The sequence below is a fragment of the Amphiprion ocellaris genome, chromosome 5 (assembly GCF_022539595.1).
Source record: "Amphiprion ocellaris isolate individual 3 ecotype Okinawa chromosome 5, ASM2253959v1, whole genome shotgun sequence".
Lineage (NCBI taxonomy): Eukaryota > Metazoa > Chordata > Actinopteri > Pomacentridae > Amphiprion > Amphiprion ocellaris.
In genome coordinates, this window is record NC_072770.1 from 21,614,340 (window position 1) to 21,631,900 (window position 17,561).

Sequence of the window (17,561 nt, forward strand, 5' to 3'; positions counted from 1 at the left end):
TTCTATCATGGTCTGAATGCTCTCCCACTGAGCTGTCAAAACCTAAAAATACACATTTGCATAAAAACAGATCACTCTTTCACTCAAAACCTAACGTGACAAAAAAATAAAATTACCTAAAGAGACACTGATTCACAGAGTTTGTGGCCCAAAGAATCTGTTGTACACATGATTTATTCAGCAGCTCATTTTCCATATTTCTCTTATTTGTCTCTTTAAGTCTACACGAATGTGTGTGTGTGATCGAATGTTGGGTTTTAGATATTGTTTCTTCTGAGCAAACGGAATCTTTTCCAAAACCTGATTTTTTGTCGTTATGGGGTTTTTTGTCTGAAACACAAGGCAGCCAGAAGAACTGCAGGCTCTTTGGCTCTGATGTTACTCACACACATGCCGCCACACACATACAAACGTACCTCAACAGCCTACTGTAGCATTGTTCCCAGGTGATACTCCACACACATACATCTCAACCAGAGTGCATAACAGCAGAGGAGGAAAGACATGTGAGAACAGCTAAATAAATAAAGGGACGATTGCCAAGCTAAGTGAATGGGTGTCAAATCTGCCGCACTGAATCTTAGTCGACGTTGTATTGTTTGTTGTCTCTTGCTCTCTCCTAAACACAAACACACATGCACACACAAATTCATGCCATCACAAGCATTCAAATAATTCTGCATACTGTGAGTGACAAACACTGCGTGCATACACAAACACGCATTAAAAGCGCACAAACACACAGGCTGATTATACATTCATAATATTGAATGGATGACAGGTCTTGAGCCGAGAGGAGGGAAACGGGATGAATTCTAATGAGCTGCCATTTAGCCTCAGTACTCCGTCCTCCATAGACTGAATACACATAAAACCAATACTTTTGACTAGAAAACAAAACATAAAAAGAAACCCACTCAAAGAAAAACAATAATTTTATCAAGAAATTCAGAAAGCAAACAAAGTTAAAACTCTATCCATCATCACTTTATCCTCCCGTCCAATGCTCAATCTATCCACCTGGATTGTTGGAGCTGCACAGCTGACGTGAACAGAAAAGCCATTGGCCAGTCATAACTGTTGGATTGATTGAAGGCGAGCTCTTAAAATTAGAGGCGAGACCGAACGTGGCATTGAGACACAGCAGTAACATTTTATGTCAGTAATATTTTATATCTGACGTGACTAACATGACAATCAATGAGGGAGTAGCCACAGACTTGCTTTAAATCTCTTAAATGAGCAGGTTTTAAAGAGGCTCTTGAATGTCTTGTATGAAATAGCCACTTGCAAGAAAAAATAGTGTTGACGGCATTCAATTTTAGTGTAAAAAAAAAAAATGCTTGCAAAGTGCCTTGCGTCCATCTATATCGATAAAGCTGCAAGTTCACAGTGTGAGAGTCAGAGACAATCACCAATGGCTGAAAAGCCACTTAACATACAAAACTGCAAAAACATATCATACAAGTTAATCCGTTTTCCTGTATGTCCACTAAATGACAAACACCAACGCACCTGTTTGGCTTAAATGCAATTTCTGTTCAACTATTGTGCTAAAAATCTAACAAAAACATCAGAAATTTGAATCACATAAATGAAACAGCCAAAATGGGGAAAAAAAATACACAAACATTCCTACCTTCTTCAGTTTGCCATTACGTGTGCCGACAAACGCCACAGTGTTGCTGCGGTAGTCATACGCCGCCACTGAAGTCATGCCATCATCCTTGTCAATGAAGAGTGGGATGCCCTCAATGGTGCTGGTTCCCCCCAAAGGTTGGTTGAAGTCCTGACCGCAGAAGTTATCATCGATCTGCAGTGGCTAAAAGAAGCAGAAAGAGGAGGAAAAAGACAGAAATAAGACTAGATTCTGGGGAGGTCATATTGTACCATAATAAGATCAGAATGTAAAGCTGTGGTGCTTTATGTGAATGCAGTGAGTGTTTTTCTGTCTTCCGCAAAGTTCATGCTTTTATCGTGCATTAAGATGTTTTCATATCAGTTTGGTGGTTAGTACAAGAAACGCAAAAAGCCTGCAATAAACACATCGCAGATTCACTTTCTGCCTTGATCAGTATGAATATTCATAGTCTTTTATTCAAGAATGCCACAAAGTGTATTTCATCTGGTGCAATTTTCTTCTGATTTAGTACATCCACAGCAGCCGAGTACAATGAAGATGCTGTGTTTGTATTTTCAAACTTAATTTTTCTATGGCGAGAAGACTGACTAGGACAGGAAAAAAAAAACAGATCAGTCATCAAACACTGCAACCCAGTCATCCCCATTGGTTCCCTCAAAGCAAACCCTAAAAGAAGCCCAAAAGTTTGCTTGCTTCTTGTTTCTGTATCCCAGTGGGATTGCAGAGAGGCCTGCAGGTACACCATCAAACTTTTAAGCTTTCATTTAATTACCAAACATATTACGTACGCTACTTAAATAATGACCCATTCATAAAAACACACTACTATCCCTCAAGCACAGTCCCACCATGCAAAAACCTTTTTATTCTAAAGCGTTCAGTCATGGTGGTGACACGGCGGTAATGCTGGTGATCATGTGACAATATCTGGAACATTCCAGTGTCACGAGGGGCCTATCGCCCTGGGCAATCCACTGACCCATATGATGCCTTAACCAGTCACCACACACCCTCACACACTCAGGGTATAATCAATGAAGTAGGGTTAATGTGCCACAGACAAAGAGTGGTTTGTTAAATTAACATATTTTGTACTTTTGTACATGGTGTATGTCTAGTATTAGAATAGCTTGATTATTCCTGATATGATTAATCAATTCAAGGATTGACCAGAACTTCTACAATATTTTTTTTAAAAAGGTTGTCATGTTGGAAAGATTTTCCGTTTTTCATATCACTGTAGATTTACCATCATCTTTTTTTTTTTTTTTACTGCTCATCACATAAAAGAAAAGCACTCAGAGAGTGCTGTACTCCACCAAGGCTGCTCAGTCTTTGTCTCATTTCTGACGGATGAAATCTTTAATAAAAAATGACCTTGTGCTGAGCACATGCATGTGTTATGCATGTGTATGTTATGTACGGATACTAAATCGCGTGACCTAAATATGCAGCGGGCGGCGGGAATTGATGGGACTCAGAAACACCCCCACAATTTTATCAATTGTTCCTGGTATGATTTCTGACGGATAAGTCCTGGTGGATTTGTAGTAGGATTGCAATCATGTGATTGTCAGCTGGCAGGTGACATAGTGTTCAAAGTTACAGTGACACCGTGCTGCTATCTCACAATGGGAAAACCTTAACAAATCTGCGGATCCAGACTAGAAGCTGCATCACTGCCAAAATCGAATGACGTGTTCCTTGTGTCATTTCTGACCTTCCCTGAAAATTTCATCCAAATACCTTAGTCCGTTTTAGAGTAATGTTGCTAAAAGATGGATTCACGTACGCCGATCGTCACATAACTCCACCTCATTCCTTGGCGGAGTAATAATCTCTTGGCAACTAGTCCTCTGGGGAATTGTGGTGAATATTTTTCACATATTATACACTAAAGATTTGTTAATTATTGAAAAATAATGATTACCATAAGAGTTTGATAGCAAAAACACCTGCGTGTTATTCTTAAGTCCATTTCAGATGCTGCTTTGCCGATAGTGTCATTGACAGACAACAAATGTGTGTGACAAAACAGATGTGTGTGTCTGTGTGTTTCTGACTGACTGCTGACGTGTGTTAACCCAAACCAATAGATGCATGTGTGAGTTGTTCCACACACACTTGGGGAGTGTGTAAATGGCAGTGTAATCCAGACTCTTATCACTACATCATCTGATTGATCCACACAGGAGAAAAGATAACACCCCTCCCTCACTCTCTTCTCTCTCTCCCTCCTGATCTGCCTAAATTGCCTGCAGCTCAGTACCCGTCAATAAAACGTTATTCGGCCTTTTTCTACCTTCTCACTTTTTTTTTTGTCTCCTTCCAGCTACAGCAACTGAACAGACATCAATATCCCCTCCCATCTCTGTCCTTTTTCTACCTCTGTCCATCTCTTCAGTAAGTCTCCCTCAGTCTCAGTTCTGTCTTTCTGTCCCTAACACACCTCTGTGCACCTAAATTATGTTCTCCAAGAGGTGCTAGGGCTATCAACTCAAGTCAACAAAGAGCTTGCTCTCTCTTGCTCTCTATTTTTTTTCTCCTCCACGGTCAGGTCACATGGTAAAAGAACAGAACAAAGAACGTGGACATTTTAATGGAATCCTCCGTATGTATGGGTGTGTGTGTTTAAGAAAGTGAGAGACAGGAACACACAGAGCCATTACCTGAGACAACTTTCTTTTGTAACCACTAATGGCCAGGGGGCAATTTCTTCCCCTCAGAACAAAGGCGAGTGACAGAAAACCCACACTGACAAACACACACGTATGAACCGATAAACCTGTGCACACACATAAACCACGACACACATTCAAGCAAAGCTTCCAGTTTATTTTCTGTGCTTACAAACCATGCTACAAGCAACCAAACAATATTCCATCATCTCCATATGACATACAACTACAGGCAACAATTTTAAACCATATAGTCACGTGACAGCCATCCATCAGTCTGGATTAGAGTCAACCGCACACAAACAAACAAAAGCGCGCACACACACACCCACACCCACACACACACACACACACACGCAATCCTATGATGTAAGGGCCTACAGGGCGCAAGTTAAAAGGGTTAATCCATCTTCTATAGAAGAGACTAACTGTCAAAAACACCGTAGACAGTTGCCTCAAGAGTCCATAAGGGTTAACAGACACAATACTACTATACACACACACACAATGCACACACTAACTAACACACACAGCTGCCTATATTGGTCTCTCTGGGGCACTGGAGGGTAAAGGTGCTATAGCATTCCTGCAGGTCTGGAAGGTTTAAACAGCATAGATCAGCATGGAATAAAAGGCGTTTCCCTTGAGGTCGGAAAGCATTTTAATGGGGCCTACATTCTGATGTGGTTTCTGCAATTTAACACACTAAAAGATTCCCATGTGAGTTTAGAGCTGATATTCAGAATGGAAAGAATATTCCTCTCTGTGGTCTCTGCAGGGTTATTGGCTAGAGACTGTATTTAATGTGCTGCAGTGTTTTCAAAGAGGCAGAACTTCTCCAGGGATGAAAGAGTTAAGCCAACAACCTTCCACTGACTTTGGCAGCAGGGTCTTACAAATGCAGAAGAGGAGAGTTCTTGTTTTGATTTTCACAGGGTGCATGCAGCACACGCTGAATGAATTTGTGGATTTGCAGTTCACAGGAGCTTGGTCCTTTTCTGCTCAAAGGCCCCTCCCAAAAACAAAAAGATTTTGTGTGTGCGTATGTGTGTGCACGTATGTGCGTTGTGCTTCAGGCAGCAATGTGAAAACAGGAGCTCATGATTTTTACACTATTTTAATCACTTCTGATGTATTATTTTACAAAGAAAGTGGCATTTATATATAAAAAAAAATATGATTATAAAGCTGTATCTTACACAGGAGGGTTGCTGATCATCTTCATTATTTATTACATAACCCCATTTCTTGTTTAACTAATTTATCATACAGTCTATAAACAGCAAAACTCAACAAAAAATAGCGATCACAGGTAACCATAAAGCCAAAATATATTCAATATAGTATGTTTATCATAGTATAAGATGAGGACAATTAGAAAATATTCTCATTGTAAGAAGGTAAACCCAGTGAGGGAGTTTTTCAACTTTTACTTCAGTTACTGGTAACCAAAATTCTTTTGATTGCCTTTTTGACTAATCAGCTAATCATTTCAGTTTATTATATACTAAGACAGAAATTGATCATTGATCTCCCTGGTTTTGAAAGGGTTAATATACAGGCTAAGAGTAAACGTGTGTGTACATGTGAGCTGTCAGCTGATATTCAAGGTCACAGAGAAATATGTGACCTAGATACTGCTGATACAATATATAAGGACTGCAAACACTCACACACACACATAAATCCAAAGTGGTCTCTGGATACAGCTAGAGGTCACATGTGATGATGGCTAACAGCCACAACTGTGGTGGTTTCCCTTGGGCGGAGCTGCTTCACCCACTTCATACTGAAAAACGATGAAATATAGTCATTAATATGGCATTAAACGCGTGTACACACAACTCAGCCCACAATAACACTGACTGATTACAGATGTGCGCTGGCTGGCCTCCGCTTAAGGAAATGGTTGAATAATCCTCCCCCTATGATTGCTATTTCTTTAACATATTACATCAAGAAAATATGTGTGGGCACATATTACGCTAACCTCAAATGGAATTTGTCAATAGTCACCTCCATTCAGAGAAACATATGGAAACGGCAGAACACAATGTGGGCTTATGCATGGGAACATACATAGTGTTGTTGATTGAACATGCTGCTGTGAATTACAGCTATTAAGGTGGAAGGAAAACATGCATGGCAAACACAAAACACTCATTCATTTTGTAACATGCAAATAAAGTGGGCAGCACATTGCATTAACAGGCGCAATGTTTCCTCGTGCAAACCTCTTTGTACAGGAAGAAAATACTACCATGGAGAGTTGGGAAGAATGGAGAGGAAAAGGGAGAAAGGGACAGAAGTGGCTGGTATTAATGCTGACAGCATGGTTTCAAGACAAGCTCGCAGTTCTTCTGTGTGTACGTTTGTGTGTTTGTGCATGTGTGTGTCAGAGACAGCAAATAAGATGCTTCTCTCCTCATTAGTCATCAGCTGTCACCTCAGAAATGCCGTTCTTCCCGTTCTTTATGTTCTCAAACGTAACGTGTACCTAAGTGATGCGTTTCATTGTTATTGTAGACATGAAATGCATGTGTATGAAACGGCTTACTTCTGTGAGGGTTAGTGGATTTGTGGTTGAATGTGTGTGTGTGTGTGTGTGTGTGTGTGTGTGTGTGTGTGTGTGTGTGTGTGTGTGTGTGTGTGTGTGTGTGTGTGTGTGTGTGTGTGTGTGTGTGTGTGTGTGTGTGTGTGTGTGTGTGTGTGTGTGTGCGTGCGTGCATGTTAAAAAGAAAGAAAGAGAGAGTAGGAAGCCCAGACACAAGGCAGCAGAGAAGTGAAAGAGGAGTGGACCGCAGGAAAGGGAAACAAACTACATGCTATCAACCACTGGAGCTGTTCCTCTGCAGCCTTGTTTTCATAACGGATGATAAAGACTTTCACAGAACACACACACACACAACTATGCGGGCAGATGCAGGTGTCTTGTGCCTGATGAGTGTGCGTCTCTGTCTGTGCATGTGTGACTGGCTCCAACCAGAGCAAGGGATTCTGGGAGAGGGCAGCTCATAAATTACCCAGAAATCTCAGCAGGGGCTTTGAACTCATGGAGACATTTCTTCAAGTAGACAAACACAAGAAGTGCTGCCGAGTTTGTATGTGTGTGTGCGCGCTTGCAAGCGTACGTGGATACACCCATGTGCTGATTTATAAAGCAGGCCCAACAACAACCTAACAACCTGGCATCTGATGGTTTCCATAGTTACACATTTAGAATGCAAAGTTTGCCTGTTAACACGCATCTCCGTAGTCAAAGTCAGTCGGCATCAATGCCAAAGAAGAATAAAAGTCTCTCTCATATTGTAATATTCAGCCGGAGGCAAAAAGGAAAGTATAGCAGCCACATACACACACTCAGTCTGCTGACCTCCTATCAGGTCAAACTGAATTACAGGCTTCATGGCGCTTGCCAACTCCCTAATGTTGGAAACTAGCAACATACAGATATCACAAACGCACACAACTACTGCTCATACATATCAATGTTCAGCTATTTTTCCCCATATCATTATAATTCGGCGTTCTTATAATATCATGTACAACAATTTAAAAACGTAGTTAAAAGAAACCCTACAAAATAATTACCTACATGTGATGTTTGTAAGAATGAGCATACACATCAGACATTACATTTTTAAGTTCGTCTCCAATTAGCTGGTAGTCAAATTCAAGTACATAAACTAGTGAGTCCCATATATAAATCCACAGATACAGTATGCATATTGGAGGAAGATTCACTGGTTACTATGACAGGTTTTCAATTCCATAAACTGTCTCAGGTGGCAACAATTTTGGTTTTGTTATTTTCTTTCAGCTCTCATACAAATAGCTATTAATCTCTCAGTCAATGGAATTTTTCATCTCATGATGCATTCAGGCCTCGTTACTAATTGTACAGTCACTAAACGCACAGTAAGGTCAAATTCTACATTTTTCAGCAAACTACACTATTAAAACTTTTGAGAATTTGGCAGTGAGCTTTGCATTATATCAGTTATTTATCTTAACTTCAAAATACTACATGTTCAGTGTTCTGGGTCAATAGACACCCTCTTTCTCAAAGTTTAACATTCATAACCCCACAACTGTACATGATATACTAAGAACTTAGTATGTAAGGTTGGGTGAAATGAATATCTGACCCAATATTCTACTAAATCGACAATCACTCCACACCTAATAGTAAAAACAAGCACAAATGATAACATCAACACATGCACCCCTTTATAGTGATCTCTGTTTATGAAATAACAAGACGTAAAACTGTCATTAGGATGTGATGCCACTGGACCCATAGAGACAAAGTCTTTTTTATTGGTTGTGTCTCAAATGTGTAGCAAAAAACAAGACAAATTACCATTATGATGAAGGAAAAGGTCTGTTATCCAACACAAATGTTTCTGTGGCTGACAATTTAAAACTCCAGATTCCAGTTATAAGAATGACTTATACAGACTGGAGTGCATAAGAAAAAAAACTGTCTGAGGAAGAAATCAATGTTTTCCCCCACGACTGTTTACCATCTATAAATTGTCTCCTTTCGAATCGCTAAAGCTGTTTTCTAGAATATGTTACTTGATCCTTGCTGATCAATAATTTAGTAAAAGAGATGATTGCACCAATTCCATATTCATAGGCTGCTGGATAGTAATTTCTATGTTGAGTGCACTCCAGGCAGACAGTGAGACCTCAAGGAGTTGGCACCTATTCACAAAACTGCTTCCAAAAGCTGTCACCACATCTTTAGATGGGAATCCAAGTGAACGGGAGAGACAGAGGAGAAATAATACATACTGTACAGAGAATGTACACGGAATAAAACCCACCCATAAATGCACACAAAGAAGCACGCAGTCAGTTGAAAATGAATCTTTGCTGATGTAAGCTCACAGGCGGTTAGAAACAAGAGTATGCGATCAAAAGGACAATCGGTTCAAACGTGTACAACAGCTGGGAAATGTGGGTGAGGAAGGCCAATGGATAAAACACTTCTGCCCTCCATCATCAACCAACACAGGTGCCCTTCAGCAAAGTACTTAACCTCTGACTGCCGTGATGGAGCAGCTCAGTGACCAGCAGGGAAACAGTGGATCAGCATTTTAGCGTTCAGTCAGCTTAAGATATTTAAACAAACTGTATCCAGAAAATATTAAAGATAGTAAGGATGATGTCTCAATTAATGGAGCCGCATGTGATCTAGCTGAATTAATCATAAAGTGTACGCTCAAGATACATACAACAATGGTAAATGAGTTTGCACAATGCATTACTGCTGACTGCATACATTCAGCTTAACTAACAGGGACGCAAATGCTGCGGTCGGAAACAGATGTGAGCATTTAAAAAGAAACTTTAAACCTACAAACACACCCAGACAATCGGCATGTGCAATACAAGCACAACCCCTTCCACACATTTTCCGATTACTCCTGATAATGATGCATGCAACACACCACCCACACACACACAGTACCGATCAATACATAATTACACTGACAATTAGTATCATTAGAGTGGTGCTAGAGATGGGGATTTGTTGAGCTAAACGCTCCTCAGAGGGAGAGAGAGGGAAAGAAAGGTCAGAAAAAAGAGAAGAGAATTAAGCAGCTCATACACAAAGTCTGCATGGGGTCTTTTCCAAAGGTTTTCTATTGTTCTTTAGTAATGGAATCAGACCAGCACTTGAGTGTGTGAGACACTCAAATGTTCAGTGACACAAATCAAGACTCTTAAAAATGAGCACTTTCCCCATTTTAAACCAAACTCTATATTAAATCAGCAAATATTAACTGAAACATGGCTCATTAGTACAGATAACTTTAAAGACAACCCGTCCAATCAACATCTCCGAGCTCAGCTCATTTAGACTGTCAATTAACTCTGTTCATCAACTCTGGCTCAATTAATCAGGTCTAATTACTTAAACACATTTGCAGGCACATCCTTTTAGATTAGGTCTGCAGAAATAGGACTGTGTTTTACAAAGACCACAAGCGAGTTACATTCATTAGATGATATTCATAATGATAGATTTAATAAGGTTAGGAGCCGGGCTCGGAGTCAATTCCACTTTGTCTTGTCTGTAACACTATAATGAAAATCTGCTCGGTTTACTTAATGTGGGATCATAAGGTGCACAATATTTGTTGTAAGATGCTGCTGTAAGAGCCAAGAGCAAAGAAAGAACTTGATATTCCATTTTTATTTGGTTTTTTTAATTTCATCAAGTTAATTTCCAAATTAAATGAAAAGTTTCCAGATATTAAACCAGAAACTAAAATCTAAGGGCACTGCAGTATCTTAGAAATACAGAGAACTCACTGTTTGCTCTACTGGATTAAACTTAGTGAGTCAGTATAATATTCTTCTACTGTGTGTTCTTATCAGTCATACGTAAAGGGATCCAGTACAACATTTGCATCTCCTACACTGGTGTAACCAGTTTCTCAGGCGCAGCTCGCCACGGGATAGTACTTTGTCTAATAATCATGCTCCTCTCAGCAGCCGCCCTGACTAGACCAGACACACGCACACAACTTCACAGTTAGCCGATGACCTACAGCTTCAGCAGCAGAAATATCAATTTGCTTGTAATAAACAGAAGATGTAAATAGTTTACTATGCACATCACCAGCTCAAATGCATGAAAATAAGGAAAAAATTTATACAATTTAAAATTCATGACACTGTCCAAGTAATAACATGGCATAGTACTGGCCATGCTACTTCTAAAGGAATATCCTGTAAACAATGTGTAAATAGAGCAGTGAGTTACTAACATCAACAAGCAAACAAAAATCTAAATAACTGACAAATAAGTTATCAAGTCAAAATTGATTTCAGGTTCAGCATCGAATCTCACAGCTGACACTGCTGGTCAGATAACAGCTGGCTGATGTGGCCTCAAAAAATCGAATATTTGAGGCTGACTCTTTTTGGCTATGACTGATTGATGTATTGGCTTGTGACAAAGTTCAAAACCTCCCCATCCATCAGGTAATCAAGAGAAAGCAGTCTGACATTTTGAATAGTTCTTTGGGTCAAACATAAACCTCATGTAGAGGCAAGTGTCAATATCTCTATTTATCAACACAATTCTGCTGCACAATGCACTGGTGGCATGATGTGAGCAAATATTAAAATTAGTGAGGCCAGTAATAGATTAGTAGTTGTTGATTAAGGAAATGCAGCTCTTTTCAGTAGAATCCCACAGTGTTTGCATCATTTACATGGAATAAGGTATGTCATTCACAATGATGATTATGAACCATGTATACAGCTTCAAGACAAGGTCTGACAAACAAAAGAATGTAAAAGACGTGTTAAAATATCCTTAATCCCTGGATATAAATGTATCCTGATTGCCCCCTATTTAAACTGCATATGTAACTAATACAGTTCCTCATGTTTTGTATTCTAAATACGTAACTCAGTTACTCTCCAACACTGATAGCTGCTGTGCCCAAAACACAACAGTTTACCTGGATTGAACTCCATATACGTGCAGTGACAGTGAATTAGAAAGCGCCTTGAGCAGCTCCAATACCAACTATGGAGACTGTCACAGGACATCTTTGCTAAGGACTGCTGTGCAGAGTGCTAAAGAGATTCAGATGGAGCTTTTTAGAAGTTCATCTGCTGCCTTCATGTGAAATACCACAACTTTTCTAGGACTTTCTATAACTAAAAAAGAACAAGCCATAAAAGGTTATCGCTCACTAGTTTTATGTTTTTCTTACTGTGGCAAGAAACAGCTGGAGATCACCACATAATAAGATAAATTTAGTGAGTAATAAAACATATTCTGCAAAGTGACCCCTGAGCAAAGAGATTCCCTGACTTTCTCTACCTGGAGTACGCCTCTTTAAGTTTGGTGATATTTCATAAACACACACATACAAATGAGTTTTTGTGCTCCTGAGTCCTCATTATTTTCACACCCAGACACACACACCCTGTCAGATGAGCCACAACACACACACAAATAGACAGCGAGCCGACATGACAGAGAGGCGTGCTGCTAAAGAGGACAGTGCAGTGGCCAGGTGACGGACACCGATATTATTTGTGCAGCAGCCAGCGTTCAATCACGCGCTGCTCTCCACCCTCTATTTCCCTCCCCTCTTTCTGTCATCCACCCTTTTCTCAAGCTGTTCTTGGCAGTGGTGGTGAAAAGATTTCTGGGGCTATCACTCTTCCTCTCGCCCTCCTCTTCTCTCCGTCGGTGAATCACTGCCTCTCCTTTGAGCACACACTGGCTGCAAAAGGCTTGCTGTTCTCTCCTTGGCTGTTTCGCCCTCTCTTTCTTTTTTTTATGTTTCGACTGGCAAGTCACACTTTTCCTATCTAAACAGATTGGAATAGGAATGCTTTGCCAAGTCACCTTAAAAAAACAACATCACAAATCAAGAAATATGGAAACTGCTGCAAATTCGATTAACAATGTTTAAAATGTGAAATTTGAATCAAATCAACTTTTAGAGATGATTTGTCTTTCCAGACAAATATAATTCTTACCATCATCCCTCAAAACACAAGATAACACTGACATTAGATCTAAAGAATGGTTAGCCAGTCGTGACTGTAGCACAAAACATGGCTCCGCATCAAACTCCTCAGGATTGTTTGAAATTATCATGGTGCAAACGCTAAAAGGGCATCTCTTCATTGAGCCTGCAGCTTCATGTTTTGGTTTTGTTTTCCAAAATGCAGCATCAAAAGGTGTAAAGATAAATGCCCTACATCACAGTCATTTCCAACATGACCTGAGTAGGCAGATTAAAGACGCCTGAACGCATCATTTAAACCTGATCACCTGCAAATAACAGTGTGAACAAAACAACACTAAGGCTCAGATTCAGAAGAAATTCGCATATTTGCCTGCCTTCTGGACAAAGCACACTGCTGCTTTCCCTTGTTTTTGTGTTGTCTTCATCAATCCCTTGTCTTTCCCTTCAAGCCTCCTTCTTGGCTTGCTTTGTTATTTTTGTACTCACTCGGTCTTTCTCATCTCCTCAACACCATCCTTCAAATTCCCGTACTCTCCTGTATGCTGCTTTGGCATCTAACTCTTCCTCTACTTCTGACTCCCTTTTGTTCTTTCATTTTTGTAACCGCCCACGTCCAGCACCTTTCTTTCCCTCTCTCTCTCTCGACACTCTCTGGTTCTGGCTGCCTCTCTCTTGTTTACTACCTGCAAGTAGTTCATCCTTTCTTGCGCTCACCTCTCTGCTGTGCCTCCCTTCTATTTCCCCACCCTTCTCACTATACTCTTTATCTTTCCTATTTTTGCAGTCATCTCCCTCTCTGTCAACCCTAACTTAGCAACTCTCTGCTTCTCCTCATGTGGAAATGGATTGTATTGATCCACTCACAAACTGGGGAGAAGGTCAGGGGTTCACTAATAAAGCTCAGGGACAAAACAGAGGCACAGAAACAACACAATATCACACATACACACAGCAGACAAATATAGCCAGGTAGCAGCACTGAGGTGCTAAATGTTGTGTGTTTGTGTGCATGCAGGCTTTGTCCAGGACAAATATGTTTCATCACAGAGCTGCTTCTAATAAGCCCAAACATTTGTGTTTACAGAAAACAGCCACCGTCTCACTGTGCCTGTAAACATATCATCCTAATGACGGCCAGAGGCAAGAAATTATGATCCAGCACAAATCTGAACTTCACATGGGGAGCTGCCAGAGCGGCTGGTCATCCATCATGGCTGTGTGGCTAACAGCTGTCCAGGCCTACGCAGCCCTCCCCTCTCCACTACCACCTACCATGCCCTGCCCTGCCCTCTCCACCGTTCTATGGCAGGGTCAACCTCAACATATTCACCCTCCACCCCCACATTGCCGAGTATTTCTCACACCGCTCGCGCTGCATCTGAATTCCTGAAGTAGCTGAGAAAGTCTGGGTGTGGCCCAATGCCAAAGTATTAATGGTTAGAGATCTGTGGAGTAACAGATTGCAAGTCTATATGCCTAGCTCACCTGCAGAAATGAAGGTGAGGAAATGACTCACAGGCTGGTTTTGTATGTTCGTGTTTTATTTGTAGTCCAAATCTTACTAAGAATGGAGGACTGGAACCTTTAGCTGGCTGGTGAAACCACAGAAATAAAGAGAATGTTTTGTCCTCATCAAAATACACAATGCAGACATTTATTCATGATATTGGGAATGTAAAATAATTACACTTAGACACACTCATTGGATCCCTGATAATGTTCAGATTTTTACAGATGGAGAAAACTGACCAAAGAAATGAATGAAATCAACCACAGTGGTTATGGAAAGTATGTTGGATTTTAGCTATCAGCAATGGTATTCTTTAAAAATATATACTGCAGCTGTCTAAGAGACAATTCAAGCAAACCCAGGACACGACAAACTGCAATACCACAAGACATCATTCTCATAATACTGTTTTTAAAGTTAGTCATAACATTTAGGGCGCCAAAGTCACAATTATTTCCATTGTTTAATATTATGCTAATAATTTCTCAGTTGGTCAATTATTAATTTTGTCACAAAAATGTGAAATATGGTGATCAGTGTTTCTGAAAGCCTAAGGTGATTTATTCAAATGTCTTGTTTTGTCCACAATCAAAATATATTCAGTTTATGGATGACAAAATCTAAATATTCAAAACAAGAAGCTGGAATCACAATATTTTGGCTTTTATTTCTTTAAAAAATATTGAAACTGACTAACAGATTGTAAAGTAGCTGGGAAATAATTTAGCAGTCAACAACAAATTGATTATGTGATTAATTGATGCTTCTTCAATTACATTGCTGGTTGGGAATTGGATGGTAATGTTAAGACATATATGGTTACATCTCAAATGATCTCTGATAATTTGACTCTTCTGTTTGATTCAGTTCTTTCTGTGTTCCTCTATGCCTGTTATGTTTAGTTATTTTGCACAGCACAAGCTCCCGCATTGAAATATGATACCAGATTTGAGATCCCTCGGGCCACTAGCTGAGAGTAAGGTCAGTGGTAGGCAGTTGACATTAGGTCAGTGCTTAGAGGCAACATCGTAGACAGTATTAACCTGAAGCTGACCTCTCAGGCTTTGCTGCTGTCACAGGGTCATTCAATAAGCTTAACCGTGAAGCTATTACATCATCATTAATGACAGCTTGTATGAGATGACAATTCTTGAGATGATGTTTAGGTGATGATAAAATATTGGTGGATATATTCCTTTCCAAAACTCCAATAACCATGGTAACATAACTGGGAGCATGAGATGGGGAGTGGAAAGGAGGGACAGTGTGAAGTATTGGAGGATTGAAGAAACATAAATTTACAGCAAAAGCATGTGTGGATGGATGAAAGAATCAGTGACACCAAGGTAAACATGAAGGTTGCGGCAGTGTGAAGCTTGAAGAATCTTTCTGCAAGATGCATTTTGGGGAGAATTCATGGTGCAAATGAACAAAGCTCACAATGAAAATGAAAGACAGAACTTTTAAAATGACATCGGCACTGTTGTGTCATTCAGGAGCAAATGTGTAGGAGCAACTGATTAAATTAATAACAGCTGCAATTCATCCAGGAGGAGCTGTGATACTGTGCATGCTGGCTCACTTGCATGATTTATTAGGACACTTAAATGAAAGCCATCATTAACGTTATTGGATCCACCTGCTCTGTTCCTGCCATAATAAGTAAAACAGTCTTGACAAGACTGTGTTAGATAACATGCAAACCAGTAAGTCTAGTTTAGAGTCTTATCAAAAGCAAACACAATGTACAGCAGTTTATAATCTGTTAAGGTTTGAGAATCCATCTATTGAGAGTTATCATGACTACATACCACAAATGTTATCTGTTGTGTGCATATGCTTGCAAGCTAAGTATTTGACTAGGCAAGTTACCAGATGTCCTGCAGTGCATTCAAGGTAGAGTCGAGCTCTTTGCAGCACCTACAGCTCATGCTGCACCAGTGCAAAGGTCTAATTGAAATAAATGAGATAGCCTGCTTTTTGGCCTCAGAGCTATTGTCAGTGCGATGGGCCTTAAGAATGAAAAGAATAGAAAAGAATGAACACAGCCACTGAACAGGAAAGAGACTACATCTACAGAACGTGGCAAAAGAGAGGAAGAGAGGGAGGTAAAAGTGGACCTGGCTGGGGCATTCACATCACTTATGCTATGACAAAAACACACCTGCGCACTCAAGCTAATGAAGACTTACAAAGAGAAAGCGTGCTGTTCTTACCAACTATCCCACTCCATTAGACGCAACACAGGGTGAATGGTTTGTGTGTGTGTGCGTGTGTGTGTGTGTGTGCGCAGCGAAGACACCTGCCGTTAAAATGGTGTTCACTGACATTTAAAGAAAAAGCTTTAAAACAGGTCCTTTAATTAAGCTATCTTGAGAGAGAGCAAGATGGAGGGGATGGATGGTTGCTTTTAAAGACCACATAGGATGGAAGATGTGGTCGCTGACACGGGCGGAGTGAGGGACACTAAACACAGAGGATTTAGGCAAATGTGGCTTGAAGCGAGTGGATGAGCAGTGGGGGGAAATGCAGAGAGCAGAATAAGGAGGGAAGGTCAGAGAAAATAAGGGATGTACGCAAGTATATACACTCACCGGCCACTTTATTTGGTACACCTGTTCAATTGCTGAACTTCAAACTGAGCATCAGAATGGAGAAGAAAGGGGATTTAAGTGACTTTAAACATGGCACGGTTGTTTTTGCCAGACGGGCTGGTCTGAGTATTTCAGAAACTGCTGATCCACTGAGAGTTTCACACACAATCATCTCTTGGGATTACAGAGAATGGTATGAAAAAGAGAAAATATCCAGTGAATGGCAGTTGTGTGGACGATAATGTCTTGTTGATGTGAGAGGTCAGAGGAGAATGGCAGACTGGTTGGAGATGATAGAAAGGAAACAGTAACTCAAATAACCACTTGTTAAAACCAAGGAACGCAGAATACCATCTCTGAACTTACAACATGTCGAACCTTGAAAAAGATGGAGCAGCAGAATATCACACTGGGTGCCATTCCTGTCAGCTAAGAACAGGAAACCGAGGCTACAATTTGCACAGACTCACCAAACAGAAGATTAGAAAAGCTTTGCTTAGTGTGATGAGTCTCGATTTCAGCTGCCATATTCCGATGGTAAGGTCAGAATTTGTTGTAAACAACATGGCATGGATTCATTCTGCCTTGGATCAACAGTTCAGGCTGGTGGTGGTGTAATGG

General features: G+C 40.3%; 1 protein-coding gene across 4 annotated transcripts in view; it reads right to left on the bottom strand.

Moving 5' to 3' along the window:
* The window catches only part of LOC111577037 (plexin-A1-like), a 203,099-nt gene that overhangs the window by 145,585 nt on the left and 39,953 nt on the right, over positions 1-17,561 (bottom strand). For all 4 annotated transcript variants that reach the window (XM_055010656.1, XM_055010654.1, XM_055010655.1 and 1 more), the window contains exon 3: positions 1,640-1,822. In XM_055010656.1, the coding sequence (XP_054866631.1) occupies positions 1,640-1,822 (183 nt within the window). The remainder of the gene's footprint in view (positions 1-1,639; positions 1,823-17,561) is intronic.